At 41.2% G+C, this 16,431-nt stretch overlaps 1 protein-coding gene across 2 annotated transcripts in view; it reads right to left on the reverse strand.

The window, feature by feature from the left end:
* The window catches only part of LRBA (LPS responsive beige-like anchor protein), a 369,838-nt gene that overhangs the window by 230,715 nt on the left and 122,692 nt on the right, over window positions 1–16,431 (reverse strand). For both annotated transcript variants that reach the window (XM_070948936.1, XM_070948937.1), the window contains one exon: window positions 338–504. In XM_070948936.1, the coding sequence (XP_070805037.1) occupies window positions 338–504 (167 nt within the window). The remainder of the gene's footprint in view (window positions 1–337; window positions 505–16,431) is intronic.

Raw genomic sequence — 16,431 nt, forward strand, 5'->3', positions numbered from 1 at the left:
TACAATTTTATCATCAGTGTGGGCTGTTATAAAGTGAAAATAATTGTATTTTCTGTTAGATGGGTTAGAAAGTTTACACAAGCCTTATTTTAAAAAGTGCAGAAACTAATGAATCATCTTTATTTAATTTATTTAGTGGAGAGGTCATCAATGTTCTCTTCTTCAATGTAAGCATTCTTTTTCCTTTAGAATCATTAGAAAAAGTGAAACATCTAGGAAATGATTAAGTTGTATTTTTTTTTTAAGTTCGAGTTTAATTTTACTGTTAACTGTCCTTTCAAGACTGGTGTCACTTAAATAAATGTATGCATTGCCAAAATGTAATTCGTCTATTTACCTTGGCGGAGAATTGCCCCAGGCTCCATGCTTGTCCATCAGTATATTGATGATTTTCTGTATTAGCTGAGTTGCTGTCACATGATCACGATACTTGGCTGCCCTTATCAAATGATCACACATCTTCTCATCTTCACGTTTTTCTGCAGAATACTGGGCACACAATGACTAAAATGTGATGGGACAAAAAAAAGAAAAGAAAACTGCATTGTACTTTTAGGGTATTTCTTTGTCAACAGTGAAATTGCTTATATACTTATATACGTTTGACTTAAAATTTCTATAACAAATAGAAAATGAACACATGACAAAATTTAATAATACACCAGAAATTGCAAACAACAGCTGAGCAGAACATTATCATCCTCATAAAACATGGTCCACTGGGGAAAATATGCAATTTGCCCTTTAAGGGTATCTACAATTAAAACCATAAAATGTTTACATAACAGTTCGATGCATTTTTATGCAGAAGTCTCACTGGATCCATTGGACCTTTTTTTCAAGACACTGAAGACAAATAATATTCTCTATAAAATATAAACAGAGGATTCTATTGGGAACATCTTTCAGGGGCCAAAATGCATATATATATTTAATAGGTAACTGAGATTTAAGTGTTATATTGTTATGTTATGTTATGTTATGTTATGTTATGTTATGTTATGTTATGTTATGTTAGTTATGTTATGTTACATAAGAAGTTTTTTATTAAAGTCTACAAATTACTTAAATATAAATGATTCTATTAAATAAAATGTTCTTTAAATATATTGAAAGGAAAACTATGATCAGATGTGAAAATGGAAAACTGAGACTGTAAATCAGACTTATGTTATGCAAAGTTGCATTATGACAACAGAAGCAATTTTTTTTTCAGGTAAGTAGTACCTGTTTTATTAAACAGCCATTGGATTCCATCTGTTTGTCCAACTTATTTGTGGTAGCGGCAAATACAGTGCTTTAAACTTTGCAGATAAGCTTTTTTTCTTGCTTAGAATATGAATATGGTATTATAAAATAAAGTAAATATTATATTTTACCCATTATACAGAGCTATTATAAATTAAACATCAGACATGGGTTATCTACCGATTTAGGTTAAACATACTATTATGTCCCAAATGCAGTGGTGGGATTCAAGTAATTTAACAACCGAATGAATGATTCTCTGCCCTAATGATTTCTTCCAACAACCAATTTTCCAAACTGCTCAGAAAGTTAACAACTGGTTCTTCCGAAGTGGTGCGAACTGGCTGAATCCCACCACTGCCCAAATGCCTACATGTTTTAATAAGACTGGAGATACCCACATTAAACACCAAAATGCAAAATGGCAGCAACAAAATAAAAACAGTTAAAATAGTTTCATTCAATATTAGATATATTCTGCACTTTAGCTAGAAAATGCTGATAAATATATCCTTTAGGGAGCATACTTTTTTCATTAGCCCAACATTGTGATACTTAATTATAAAATTAATAGACAAAATTTTACTGAGGGACAGAACTTTACTACTTATTGTTATATCTGAAAAACTTACTATGTCTCATTTATGACTTACTATAGCTTATTTACAACTAGCATGATACCTATTTCTATAACTGATTACAATTGCTGCTCCATTCCAGAGAGACTGAAAAGTTAATACTTAATATAATGATGAAAAATTAAATTTTAATCAATCAATATGATGCACTACCATTTGGGGGAAGCATCATCTTACTCATATGAAATACCTATCTGAAGAGTCATGTCACAGAAGCTACTCACGGAGTTATCAAGGCCCTAAGTCATGTAGGGCTTTTTAAAGTTGACCAACAGCAGCATCAACTACACCCAGAAATGAACTGGTAGGCAATGCAACTCCCTTAATGTAGTGTTACATGTGCAAACCTTGGTGTATTCATAATTGCATTATGTACCAGATGGTATTTGAGCATAAGAGACTGAATAGGGCTTCCTAATCTAGGAAAGGACAAACTAGGCTATAAAAAGTATTTGTGCAAAGGTCCTCTTGCCAAGACAAATTTTTATTTAAGAGCTATAATTTGAATCAGAATCAGAATGCATAACAAAAAGGGAGCAGGCATAAATTGTAGAGAGGTTTGATACTTATATATTTAAAATAACACTTTTATATCTATAGAATGTTGAATAACAGCAAATGGGAAAATAAACAATATTTAAAATCAATATCTTTTAAACTAGCATAGTACATATTGTGTTTTGATTGACTTTAATGCAGTGATTTTAAAAGACAGGTTTTTGTCTCTATAGTCAGTACATGGGCACACAAAAGTACACAGAATGCATGATCTACAAGATTCTTTACATGCTTATCAGTAGAGGTCAAGTGGATTGTTATGGCATGTATTTAAGGACAAGTGAATAATGCAACACCACATAATATTCCAATTTTCTCCTTATTTTATTTAAGATAGAGAAAAGTACAGCTTATACATGAGGAAAAACATTTTCTATGAACGTCTCAATCATAGAACACAAGTACAAGGATTCCTCATCTTACAACCACAATTAAGCACAAAATTTCTCTTGTTAACTGAGGCACTTGTTAAGTGATTCATGCCTCAATTTACAACCTTTTTTGACACAGTTGTTAGGCAAATAACTGCTGTTGTTAAGTGATTAATACGGTTGTTAAACAAATCTGTATACATTATAGAAATTTATAGAAATCTACTCAGTATAAGTGGCTTAAATGTCCTTTTAAATTAAAAGCAGAATTACCAGTAAAACTGTGTTAAGCAATGAAGCCATCCATGTGACAAACAAGTTGCATGGGGTAAAAAATAAAATTTTGTCCCTTTATTTCTGTGCAGATCAATGATTCTTCTACCCTACAGAAAAGAGACTTAATAAAGTTGAAAGCCTATCTTCCATGTATATTATCTATTTTTATATTCTATTAAATAGTCTTTTCCAAATATATGAATTTACAGTATACTGATTCCAATTTTGTAAAATATATTTTACCCAGAATCTGTAAGAAGACATAGAGAAATCCAATCGAACACATAAGCACCTGAGAATGCAAATTCTCGTCAACATCATATATTTTGACAACAGGAAAAGCTCTTGGGTTGTTCTTTAAGACTTTTTTTGCACTTGACTTTTAACCTTCAGTTTACAGTCTGGACTAAAAATGCCACCGAGGGAAATCTTCCAAAGCTCCTGAATAAGACTTAGAAAAATGAAAGCTTAAAACCTCAATAGCAAACAAAAGTCAACCAATGACAATGTCTGACAGCCACCTTCAATTCTGAAGTGATGCTTCTGTCATCTAACGACTCAAAGTATTGATTTCTTTCAGCATGAAAAAGCCCAAGCCAATGAAATAGATATAGCAGGAGGCCCATTCCCCTCCCCCGATAATAGCCATCAAGATTAACACAGGCAGAACACTTATCAAGGTATCTTTTCTATTTCTTCTTGTTTTAATGGACTGGATACAATGTATTGGTTTTTCATCTCTGCAACCTGCAGCCTCCACCCCCCTCATCATTTATCCAGCCTTTTACAGATCAGGAGATTTAAAATCTGCATATAAATTAGCTGTCTTTTAACCTATTTATTACAAAAATAAATGTTATACTTTCATTGCATTACAATTTCCTCAATATCCCAGGCATTAGAAATATTAAAACATGCTTGAAAAAGAGTATTTTGAAAATAAAACAGTAGAAGTATCATGAACAGAAGGATAGATTTAAAGGTCAGCATACAATTTAATGCTGAGAAAGTTCTTTTTTAGAAAGGTAATGTGAAGTACTAGAGTGAAGAACTGCTTTTATTGTGCAACATGATTATGTTATTAAAAATTGTGCTTAACACTTCCCATATATAAAAGTATTTGTTAAAACAGTACTGGTTTGTTGTGGATTTGTGGATCTGAAAATAGAAATGGAACGTAGCCAAAAGAATTGTTCAAATGTCTTCCATGTATAGAGGAGAATTTAGGTCAACTCACAAGAGCTCAGAAGCTCAATTTTAATTTATCTCCCTTTCTCCCTACACATATTGGATTTCCAGAATTCTCCACTCCCACCATCCTAGCTATATATGCATGAAGTTTGAGTACTAGATTCTCTTATATCAACAGATAAATATGAAGAGATGCTTTGATTAGTCTCAGTGAGGTGATGCCATTTTTGTCAACAAGGCAACAAAAGAAGTAGATGAAATGAACAACATGGGGACTTTTCACTTCCGTCTTAGAAATGAGAAGAATATACTGTTCTGCAAATCAGGTTAAAATGTGCTTTGTTCAAAGTTTCATAAAAGGAAAGCACCTCCTAAATTGTGTAACAGAATATTTAATGTTATATGTCTACTTTTTATATATTTATTTTAATGAACTCAAGGAATATCTTTGTACATGTTATTGTTTTGTTACAATATGAAACAATATAGCATTAGAAATCAGCTCTAAAAATGAATCATGTTTATATATGTGTGTGTGTGCATTTGTAGATTCATGCATCTATTTTCAAATATAGAGTATATCTTGAACAAAAAATTAAATTAATTATAAAACTACACTGTGATAATTAAATTTAGAATATTCATATTAATTATCTGTTGCCATATAGCATACTTTGATTAAATACTGTAAGTTCAGGGCAACTGAAACTAAATATATATTTTCTCTGCTCTTTTCCGTGGTTCTGGTTCCATTGGTACATACATCTTGAAATATAACAAAGAATCTTTCAAGAGTGAAAACTGATTTATGTAAAGTGAAACATGTTCTATATTTTTTGCATTCATGTCAGAATCATTGAGGCACTTGCAGATTGAAAGGATTAGCTGGTGGCATCACCGTTGCCTGGGGGATGCCCAGTTGGTGGCTTATTTCATGCCTCCGGCAGGAGCTGGAACAAAGGATGAGAACTCATCCTGCCCCATGGCAGCACTCAGGTCTCAAACATGAGCTTGCTCCAACCACCATCCTAACTACAAGAGCCACCATGCTCCTGTATTCTCTGCTAAAAAATTCCAAAACATATATTTAATCTTGAAAGATTGATAATGTTAAATAACAATATACAGGTATTCCTTTAACAATGGTGTGAAATTATGATGGCCCCACAAAAGGTACTTTATAACTTGTAAAGAACTTCTGGCTGTTGCAAAATGTCATAAAACCCTCCCCAGTCATGTGATTACCACCTGGGTGCTTGGCAACACATTCACACTTACAACTTGTTGTCAAACACCTCACAATGATGTCATTGCCATCTGAAATGTTCTCAACTGGCTTCCAAAAAGAGTCAATCGAGAAGCTTGGAGGGAAGATTGCTGCTGCTGCCTGCTAAGAGGATTCTCTCTGGAAACTGCCAGAGGATTTCAGTTCCATATGGAGCTGAATATCTCCTGGCAGGCAGCTCTTTTGAGAATCAAAGGGCTGTCTGCAAGAGAGTTTCATCCCCACACAGAACTGAATCACTCTAGCAGACAACCCATTCACTCTCAAAAAGTTGCCTGCTACAGGCATTCAGCCCTGCATTTCGTTCTTAAAAAGCTGTCTGCCTGAGGATTTGAAATCTTTCATCAGACAACTGACATCTTTCATCAGACAAACTCTTTTGCTCTACCCACTTAACGATCTAGTAGCTCATGATGACTACAATTGGGTCTGCAAGGATTGTGGTCACTGAGTGAAGCAATCTTGTGAAGTCTTGCTTAATAATTGCTTTGTTCAACAACCTAGATTCCTTTTCCAATTGTGGTCACAGTTAGGAATACAGGTAAGTAAGTCGAGGCACCTACTGGACCGGTTCTGATTTTTTCAACATTTGTCATGGTGGTTGTTAAGTGAACCTACTCTTTCAGCAAAAAGGAGGGAACCCAGCAAAAAACATCATAACAAATAATGGTCATGTGATCACAGGATGCTTAAACCAGTTGTAAAGATGAGACAGTGTCGTAACTCCAAACAGTAGTGAAACAATTGTTTTGTAAATCAAGACTGCCTGTGCCTGTATTTTATAAAGCCACAATAAGCCCGGGACTCCTTATCTACACATATCTTATTAAAGATGCAGAATGCCTGTGTAAGCAGTTCTCTTATGTGAAAATAGTTTGCTTTTGTAAGCAACAATTATTTTTCTGTCTGAATGTAACCCTAGAGGTAATCTGATATGGATATCAGAATACTGTAAAGGTAAAGGTTCCCCTCGCATATATGTGCTAGTCATTCCCACTTCTAGGAGGCGGTGCTCATCTCCGTTTCAAAGCCGAAGAGCCAGTGTTGTCCAAAGACATCTCTGTGGTCATGTGGCCAGCATGACTAAACGCCAAAGGTGCACGGAACGCTGTTACCTCCCCACCAAAGGTGGCCCCTATTTTTCTACTTACATTTTTTACATGCTTTCGAACTGCTAGGTTAGCAGAAGCTGGGACAAGTAACGGGAGCTCACCCTGTTACGTGGCACTAGAGATTCGAACCGCTGAACTGCCGACCTTTTGATTGACAAGCTCAGTGTCTCTGCCACTGAGCCACCGCGTCCCTATAGAATACTGTAGAATTAGGCCAATTTAAAAATAAAGGACATTAGTAAAACTGTATCTTTAAAAAAAAAGAGGGAGATAAGAGAGAGGGAGAAAGAGAAACCTAACTCTGTAATTATTAGACAGAGATCATTTCAAAATCAAAAGTGCCTATACCCATGATGGTGAACCTATGGCACACGTGCCACAGATGGCACATGGAGCCATATTGGTGGGCACGCGAGCTCAGCTCTGGCACACATGCACGCACCAGCCAGCTGATTTTCGGGCCTTTTGGGCCCACTGGAAGTCAGCAAACAGGCCATTTCCAGCCTCCGGAGGGTCTTCAGGGGGGTGGGGAAGGCCATTTTCGCCCTCCCCGGGCTCCTAGAAAAGCTCTGGAGCCTGGGGAGGGTGAAAAACAGGCCTGCTGTGCCATGACATGCCAAAAACGAGGGAAGCGCAGGGTGGGTCACCACACATGCACGGGGCAGGGCACATAGAATTATGGGTGTGGGCACACACACACGCAACCCCCCTGTGCTCCCCCGCTTTTGACACAGGATGGCAAAAGGTTAGCCATCACTGGCCTATACCCATCGTTCATTTACCGCCAGGTTCATTTGTCTTTTGTAACTATATAGAACTAAGTCTTCCTGCTTCAATTTTTTAATTTACAGAAAATAACTAGAAAGCATTTTAAAATTAACTTAATGATGAAAACATTTTGTTCAGAAGAGTTGTATTCGTTTTACAACAAACCTAGACAAACTGCACACAATACATTTCAAATTCACAGATTTGAAGTACAGGCAGTATCATCACAATGGCTTGCTTGAGCAACAGCATTAAAATAATTATTAATAATAGAAGAGCATGGTCTACTATTACTAATATTTTATTGATCCTTGAAATTTTACACATCATTTAAGAAGCAGTCACATGATTCACTCGAATGAAGGTCTAGACAGAAGAGTTCACTTTATTCTGAAGGTACGTATCAAAGTAGATCTTGCCAAGCAATAAAGGCGCATCATCTAAGGATCTCTTTCACATTAAGAATCCTATTAGAAGGAAAACACTAAAAGGTAATTGAATTTCCCTCAGTTATCTTCATCTCTGTCAGCTCCTGCTACAATAACTTACTCTCCAGAGCACAGATAACTCAATTCTGTCCAGCAAGCATATGTTATGAATCTCTAAAGCAAACCTGTCTAAATCATTCTGGTCTTCTATCAAGGTTGGCTGTGAATATGAACTCTGACAGAAAGCAAACAAATTTATTTTTATCTTCAATAATTCACTTCTTCATGACCTAATACAAGTATCTAAAGATATTTATGTTACTGCTAATTTCAGTATTATAAATACTGACTGACTATTGACTGGAATTAAAACCTATTTAACCAGCTACTTTGCTGTTAACAAAAGAAATTTGATTTCAGAATAGAAATTTGATGAGTACTGAAAATAACTTCTGCAGATTACTATACATTCAAATGCTCAGTTTCACTTAGTATAATTTATTAACTAAAATAACTATTAACAGTATCATTGCTATTTCATGTTTAATTTCAAAATAATTAAAATTATTGTCACTGTGTCTTTTTTCTTTAGATGTTAGGATTTCTTTTTCATTCCCTGAAAAATAATGAATATATTAACCTGTTAAAATTTGTATATTTAAGGAGCCACTATCACTACTAATCTTCTTTTCATATACATATGGGTGTGTATTTGTGTGTTTTTTTCATTTATATTTTAAACTGAGACTTAAAACATTAAAAATGTTTTTCCTTAACAAAAACTACCATAGAGATAAAAGCAGCTTATGTGGAGGTCTGCATACCTGGGAACAGGGGGAAAAATCCAACTGAAAAAGATCTTACAGTATACAATTCTGCATTCATGTATCCTCCCATGAAATACCACATATAGTTCTGATTACAAGATATGATAAAAGTGCAGATGACAACAACCAACCATGAAAGTTTAGAGTATTTTCCTCATGAAAAAAGAAAAGCTGGAAGCATGAAGGGAACATAAAGGCATATGGAATCACGCATGCAATATAGAAAGGGAAGGAACATCACATGAAGAGGACTTAAAGGGAGATAGAACAGATAAAAGATGCTACTTCATGTAGTTATCAATAATCAGTAAAACTATCACCCCAAGATCACTATTATTTATTTATTTATTTATTAATTAAATTTTTATACCGCCCTTCTCCCGAAGGACTCAGGGAAGTGAACAGCCAGGATTAAAATACATATAATATGAAAATTAAAATAATTTAAAAAATAATTAAATCAATTTGGCTTCCCCAATTTAAAACCCCTTACCCATAAAATTAACCAATTAAAAAATTTAAGCCAGCCCGGCTTGCTGAAATAGAAAAGTCTTCAGAGCCTGGCAGAAAGTACGGAGGTCCGGGATCAGTCGTATCAGTTGTATCCCTGGGGGTACCTCTGGCACCTGCCAGAGGGCAGGTGCCCCCACAGAGAAGGCTCTCCCCCTGGGGGTCGCCAGTCGAGATTGCTTGACCAACGGCACCCTGAGGAGACCCCCTCTGTGGGAGCGTATTGGCCGGTGGGAGGTTATCAGTGGCAGAAGGTGGTCTTGTAGATACCCAGGCCCTAAGCCATGGAGCGCTTTAAAGATGAGAACCAATACCTTGAAGTGCACCCGGAAGACCCCCGGAAGCCAGTGCAGCTCGCGCAGGAGAGGTGTTACATGGGAGCGCCATGTCGCCCCCATAATCACCCGCACGGCTGCATTCTGGACCAGTTGGAGCCTCCGGGTGCTCCTCAAGGGGAGCCCCATGTAAAGAGCATTACAGTAGTCCAGGCGGGAAGTAACGAGCGCATGAGTGACCGTGCATAAGGAGTCCCAATCCAGAAAGGGGCGCAACTGGCGTATCAGGTGGACCTGATAAAAAGCCCCCCTGGCCATGGCCGTCATATGATCTTCTAACGACAGCTGTGCATCCAGGAGGACGCCCAAGTTATGAGCCCTCTCCGTGGGGGCCAATGACTCACCCCCAATAGCCAGCGATGGCACCAGCTGGCTATATCGGGATGCCGGCAACCACAGCCACTCGGTCTTGGATGGGTTGAGTCGGAGCCTGTTCCTCCCCATCCAGACCCGCACAGCCTCCAGGCACCGGGACATCACTTCAAGGGCATCATTGGGGTGGTCTGGGGTGGAGATGTACAGCTGAGTGTCATCAGCATACAGATGGCACTGCACCTCAAAACCACGGATGATCTCACACAGCGGCTTCACATAAATGTTGAACAGGAGAGGCGAGGGGACCGACCCTTGTGGCACCCGACAAACAAGGTGCCTTGAGGTCGACCTCTGCCCCCCTGCCAACATGGACTACGACCGGTTGGAGAGATAAGAGGAGAACCACCATAACACGGTGCCTCCCACTTCCAATCGCTCCAGCCGGCGCAGCATGATACCATGGTCGATGGTATCAAAAGCCGCTGAGAGGTCTAATAGGACCAGAACAGAGGCCTTCCGAGCCCTCCAGAGATCATCAACCAATGTGACCAATGCTGTTTCCGTGCTGTACCCAGGCCTGAAGCCGGACTATTATTATTATTATTATTATTATTATTATTATTATTATTATTATTATTATTATTATTATTATTATTATTATTATTATTATTATTATATTTCTATTTCTATACCGCCTTTCTCCCGTAGGACTCAAGGCGGTGTACAGTCAAGAAAAATATAGACACACAAACATCATAAAATTGCTAATTAAAATTGTTACTTAGTTTGGTCAATTAAATAAAACCCAGAATTAGATAACATTTAAAAAATCATTTGCATGTTTGTATGTTTAGCCCTGCCTGTTGGAACATCAGGGTCTTGAGGGCACGGCGGAAAGCACGGAGATCAGGGATATTCCGTATCTCCGGGGGCAGTTCATTCCAAAGGGTTGGAGCCCCCACAGAGAAGGCCCTCCCCCTGGGAGTCGCCAGTCGACATAATTTGACTGACGGTACCCTGAGTAGTCCCTCCCTGTGAGAACGAACTGGTCGGTGGGAGGCTATTGGTGGCAAAAGACGGTCTCGTAGGTACCCAGGTCCTAAGCCATGGAGCGCTTTAAAGGTGATAACTAACACCTTGAATCGCACCCGGAAGACCACCGGGAGCCAGTGCAGCTCGCGTAGGAGAGGTGTTACATGGGCGTAATGAGCTGCGCCCATAATCACCCGCGCGGCTACGTTCTGGACCAGTTGGAGCCTCCGGGTGCTTTTCAAGGGGAGCCCCATGTAGAGAGCATTACAGTAGTCCATACGGGAGGTAACTAGGGCATGAGTGACCGTGCGCAAGGCGTCCCGATCCAGAAAGGGACGCAACTGGCGGATCAGGCGAACCTGATAAAAGGCACCCCTGGCCACGGCCGTCAAATGATCTTCTAAAGATAACCGTGAATCCAGGAGGACACCCAAGTTGCGGGCCCTCTCTGTGGGGAGCAAGATCTCATCCCCTATTGTCAGTGATGGTACCAGCTGACTATACCGGGACGCCGGAAGCCACAGCCACTCGGTCTTGGAGGGGTTGAGTCTGAGCTTGTTTCTCCCCATCCAGATCTGCACGGCCTCCAGGCAACAGGACATCACAGCAAGGGCATCATTGGGGTGGTCTGGGGTGGAGATGTATAGCTGTGTGTCATCAGCATACTGATGAACACTCACCCCAAAACCACGGATGATCTCACCTAGCGGTTTTACATAAATGTTGAACAGAAGGGGTGAGAGGACTGACCCTTGCGGCACCCCACAAATAAGGTGCCTCGAGGTCGACCTCTGCCCCCCTGCCAACACAAACTGCGAACGGTCAGAGAGGAAGGAGGAGAACCACCGAAGAACAGTGCCCCCTATTCCTAACCCCTCCAGCCGGTGCAGTAAGATACCATGGTCGATGGTATCAAAAGCCGCTGAGAGATCTAATAGGACCAGGATAGAGGAGCAACCTCTGTCCCGAGCCCTCCAGAGATCATCCACCAATGCGACCAATGCCGTTTCTGTGCTGTATCGTGACCTGAAGCCCGACTGGAACGGATCCAGATAGACAACTTCATCCAGGTATCGGGGTAGTTGTCGCGCCACCACACTCTCAACAACCTTCGCAACAAAGCGAAGATTGGAGACTGGACGATAATTTGATAATATAGCCGGGTCCAGGGAAGGCTTCTTGAGGAGGGGCTTCACAACCGCCTCTTTCAAGGCGGCGGGAAAGACACCCTCACTCAGAGAAGCATTTATAATCCCCTGGAGCCAGCCTCGTGTAACCTCCCGGGAGGCCAGTACCAACCAGGAGGGACACGGGTCCAATAAACATGTGGCAGCGTTAAGCTTGCCCAGAATCCTGTCCACGTCCTCAGGAGCCACAGAGTCAAACTCTTCCCAGATAACGCTCTCAAGACCTGCCCCCGTCTCCTCCCCCGGATCTACCCAATCGGAGTCCAGGCCTTCCCGAATCTGAGCGACTTTATCATGCAGGAATTGTACAAAATCCTCAGCTCGACCCTTTAAGGGATCTTCCCGTACCCCCACCTGAAGTAGGAAGCGGGTCACCCTAAACAGCGCAGCTGGGCGGTTCTCTGCAGATGCAATAAGAGCGGAGAAGTAGCTAGACTTCGCCGCTCTTATCGCCACTAGGTAGATCTTAATATAAGATCTCACCTGTGTTCGGTCAGATTCAGATCGGCTTGTCCTCCAATCACTCTCCAGGCGTCTTTTCCGACGCTTCATCTCTCTCAGCTCCTCGGAAAACCAAGGAGCTAGACGAGATCGGCATTGGGTCAGAGGCCGCAAAGGCACGACGCGGTCCAAGGCCCCAGTAGCCGCCCTGTCCCAGGCGACCACCAGGTCCTCAGTCGAGTCGTGAGCCAGAGTCTCAGGAAATGGCCCAAGCTCCATCAGGAACCTTTCGGGGTCCATCAGGCGCCTGGGACGGAACCATTTGGTTGGTTCCGTCTCCCTGCGGTGGGTGGAAGTGACTTGAAAGTCCATGTGAAGGAGAGAATGATCAGACCATGACAAGGGCTTGATGTCTATATCCCCTATTCTTAGATCATTCAGCCACTGATCAGAGATAAAAATCAAGTCCAGAGTGTGATTCCCCAAGTGGGTGGGGCCTTGAACTACCTGGGTCAGGCCCATGGCCGTCATGGAAGCCATGAACTCCCGAGCCGTCTCCGACATCTCACCAGCAGATGGCAGGTTAAAATCCCCCATAACAATAAGTCTGGGGGTTTCCACCGCCACCCCGGCTATAATGTCGAGCAGCTCAGGCAGGACCGCTGTTACGTGGCAGGGAGCCAGGTACGCAATCAGTAGGCCCATCTGAATCCCCTGACCCCACTTCACAAGGAGGGACTCACATCCGGCTATCTGAGGAACAGTGGCCTCCCTCGGGCAAAGACTTTCTCTAAAGATTGCTGCCACTCCCCCACCCCTTCCCTGAGCCCTTGGCTGATGGAATGCACGGAAACCTGGCGGGCACATTTCCACAAGGGGAACTCCTCCCTCCTGGCCTAACCAGGTCTCCGTAATCCCTGCCAGGTCAGCACCCCCCTCTGAAATAAGATCATGAATGAGGGGGGCTTTATTTACCACTGACCTGGCATTACATAACATCAGCCGTAGACCCAGGGTCTGAGACTCTGAACAACCCGGGAAACGAGCAGTGCTTTGGGGGTCGGAGTGGGCAATCGCTCGTAAACATCGAGTGCGCACTCCCGAAACATAATATGGCCCCCTGCAGCCGTCATATCTGCCCCTCCCACTTACTATACTAATGCCCATTGCTTCATCCCCCTGCATCCTTGTCAGATTTCTGTCCCCATCCTTCCCACCATGATTATCAGACCCATTACCCCTTTCAGTGGATTTATGGATCCCCCCAGATCCATTCCCACAATCCCTCCCAGAACCCCTTAAAATAGAACTTAAAGATTTATCTAAAAACCCCCAAAGCCGTCGGTTTTTTGCAAACCACCTCTCAGGGTTCCAAAACCCGTCCTCAAGGGCGGCCCTTGATAACTGAGAGGGCCAGACATGCGAGAGGGGGGAATCTCGCAGTGCAAGGAGCTCCGCAGTTGAATACATCAAAGATAGGAGCGAGTTGAAGGAGATGAAGGATCATTTTCTTCTAAGAGTGTTAGAGATGGTTAAGACAGGTAATTTAAAATAAGGGAGGAAATAGATGTAAAAGGGAGATCAGTAAGTTACAAATGTCAATACATCGGAACATCATCGCCCTCTCACGACGATGGGAAGTCTTGTGGTTGTAGTAAGTCCATCCAAAGGAGGTGGGGGTAGAGGTCTCAAAAGGTCGTCCTCTCACAGCGACCAATCCATTTGAAACAAACAAAGAGAAGGTGGTCTATCTCCCCATAATCCAAGACTCTCGATGTCTGTATCTCCTCCAGTCCTGATACCAGCGATGGCCGAGGATTAGATCAAAAAAGTAAGGCAGAGCCACTGGACAAAGTATTTAGGGTTAAATAATCAGGGTAATCTTGGGGGAACAGGTGGTAAATAAAGCTGCAGATCGATCTAAGATTGCAAGTTAACGCTGAGTGGTCGTAATAGATCTAGATCTGATAAAGGAGAGAGGGACAGTTGAGGGGGAGAGTAAGTCATCATCTCCAGTTTGTAATCCTCAGTCCCTATCCATCACCTTGCTCAGGCTACTTAGTTCAATTAGTTTAATAAGTCCTCAGAGTTTCAAGAAAGAGGAGTGCAACAGATCCCTAGAGGTTGAAGGGATCCTAACATTTATAGCCTTTGCAGCATTGCCCTCTCCTCTATTAACAACAAGGGCTTCCTTGCAGCCTCCTGGTGTTGCCGTCGCCGTCGCTGTCATTAGCGCCATTCCCCTCGCCATTGTAACCCCCCTTGCCATAGACATCATCGCCGCCATGTTGCTACAAGCAGTGCCTATTAGCCCAGGCATCATTATCAACACCCTATCTGGAGTCGCTGTTGCCACCGTCTCGCCAACCATTTCACCAGCTATATTAGACTCAGTGGTTGACCCGGTCATGGCAGCCAGCCATGTTGACATCCTCCCCACCGCCCTCAGTCTTTTTACTGACAAACAGCTGATCTTCGGGCTCGGCTCGGGTTTTATCCTTGGGCTCCATCCACAGCTCTATTGAGCCGAAAATACCTCAGCTTGCTGGGAGGGGGGTCTGTGGATGGTTAATTGACCCCCACACTCTTGAAAATGTCAAAACATCTCCCTCCTAGCCTCGGAGTTTCAGCTCTGAGCTGCCATTTTGTTTTGCAACTGTCAACGGAATCTATGCCACTAACTAATTATTTTAAGAGACTTGCATATATTTATGGACAAAATGCCTATGAAAATCAATATGTAATGTTATCTCTGAATGAGGAATAATGGAAGGAGAGGGAAAGATTGACACATATTATTTGTATGTTAGATTTATATCCTGTATTTTATATGGTTCATAAGGTAGCACATATTATTTTCCCCCCAACAACTCTTGGATTGATTGGACTGAGCGTGAATGACTGGTCCCCAAATCACCCACTAAATTTCTATGGCTGAAGGTGAGCTAGAATTGGATGTCCCCAATACTAGTCCAATATGTTGACCACTATCCATACTGGGTCTCAACTTAAAAGTAGACCAGAAGCATCTGGCAGATTATTGTGAGCCAAAAAATGCTGAATTAAGATGGATGCTGGCCTGATCTAACGTAGCTATTCCTTTTTGCAATCATGTTATCATTTAATCAATCTCACATTACATCTCTTCCTACTTAAGGTACACTCTAGGGACTACTTCTGTAGCAGTGGTTCTTAAACGGGTGTATTGGAAAAGTGCACATTAGGAAATACATGTCAGTTAATTGAAAGTTCACAATTGCTTTAATTCAACAGAAATATTTGAAATCCTTGTTATAGCCCCTTAATAAGTCTATGCAACAAATTCTATTGGGCATCACTATTGGGCATCATAAAAATCTATCTGAAAGAGGATTTCCTGTGCTCCGATATAGTTCATAGTCTGTTCATACTGCTAAAACAGAATGTGATTTATGATTTTAATTAAGCAGGGCTCACAGAAGTTTCATACTTGACTTCAGAGGTTTCTCTAAAATGAAACAGCTATTTCACAGCAAAAGCCAATACTCTAGTCATAGACATCAAGAAATTAAATCTAATTATATCAAGGATATAAGATAGACTGGTGGTCTTATTCGCAAGTGCACTCCAGGTATAAAAAAGATTTACATAGTGAAGGAATCTACCGTAAAAGACAAGAATTGGATAAGATCTTATTAGAAGGAGGGAAAGGGATATTATCTAAATGTTATGCATATTTATTGTCTCTGCAGATAGGACAGGATGTAGTGAAGGATTGTATGATAGCATGGGGGCGAAATTTTGGATATCCCCTTGACTTCCAGCAATGGGAACAGATTTGGTTGAAAAATATGAAATTAACCATGGCCTCCTCATATAAAGAAAACATATATAAAATGATCTACCGGTGGCATCTACCCCCGGCGAGAT

The sequence above is a fragment of the Pituophis catenifer genome, unplaced genomic scaffold (genome assembly GCF_029215685.1).
Source record: "Pituophis catenifer annectens isolate HBS135680 unplaced genomic scaffold, rPitCat1.0.hap2 SCAF_8, whole genome shotgun sequence".
In the NCBI taxonomy this organism is placed as follows: domain Eukaryota; kingdom Metazoa; phylum Chordata; class Lepidosauria; order Squamata; family Colubridae; genus Pituophis; species Pituophis catenifer.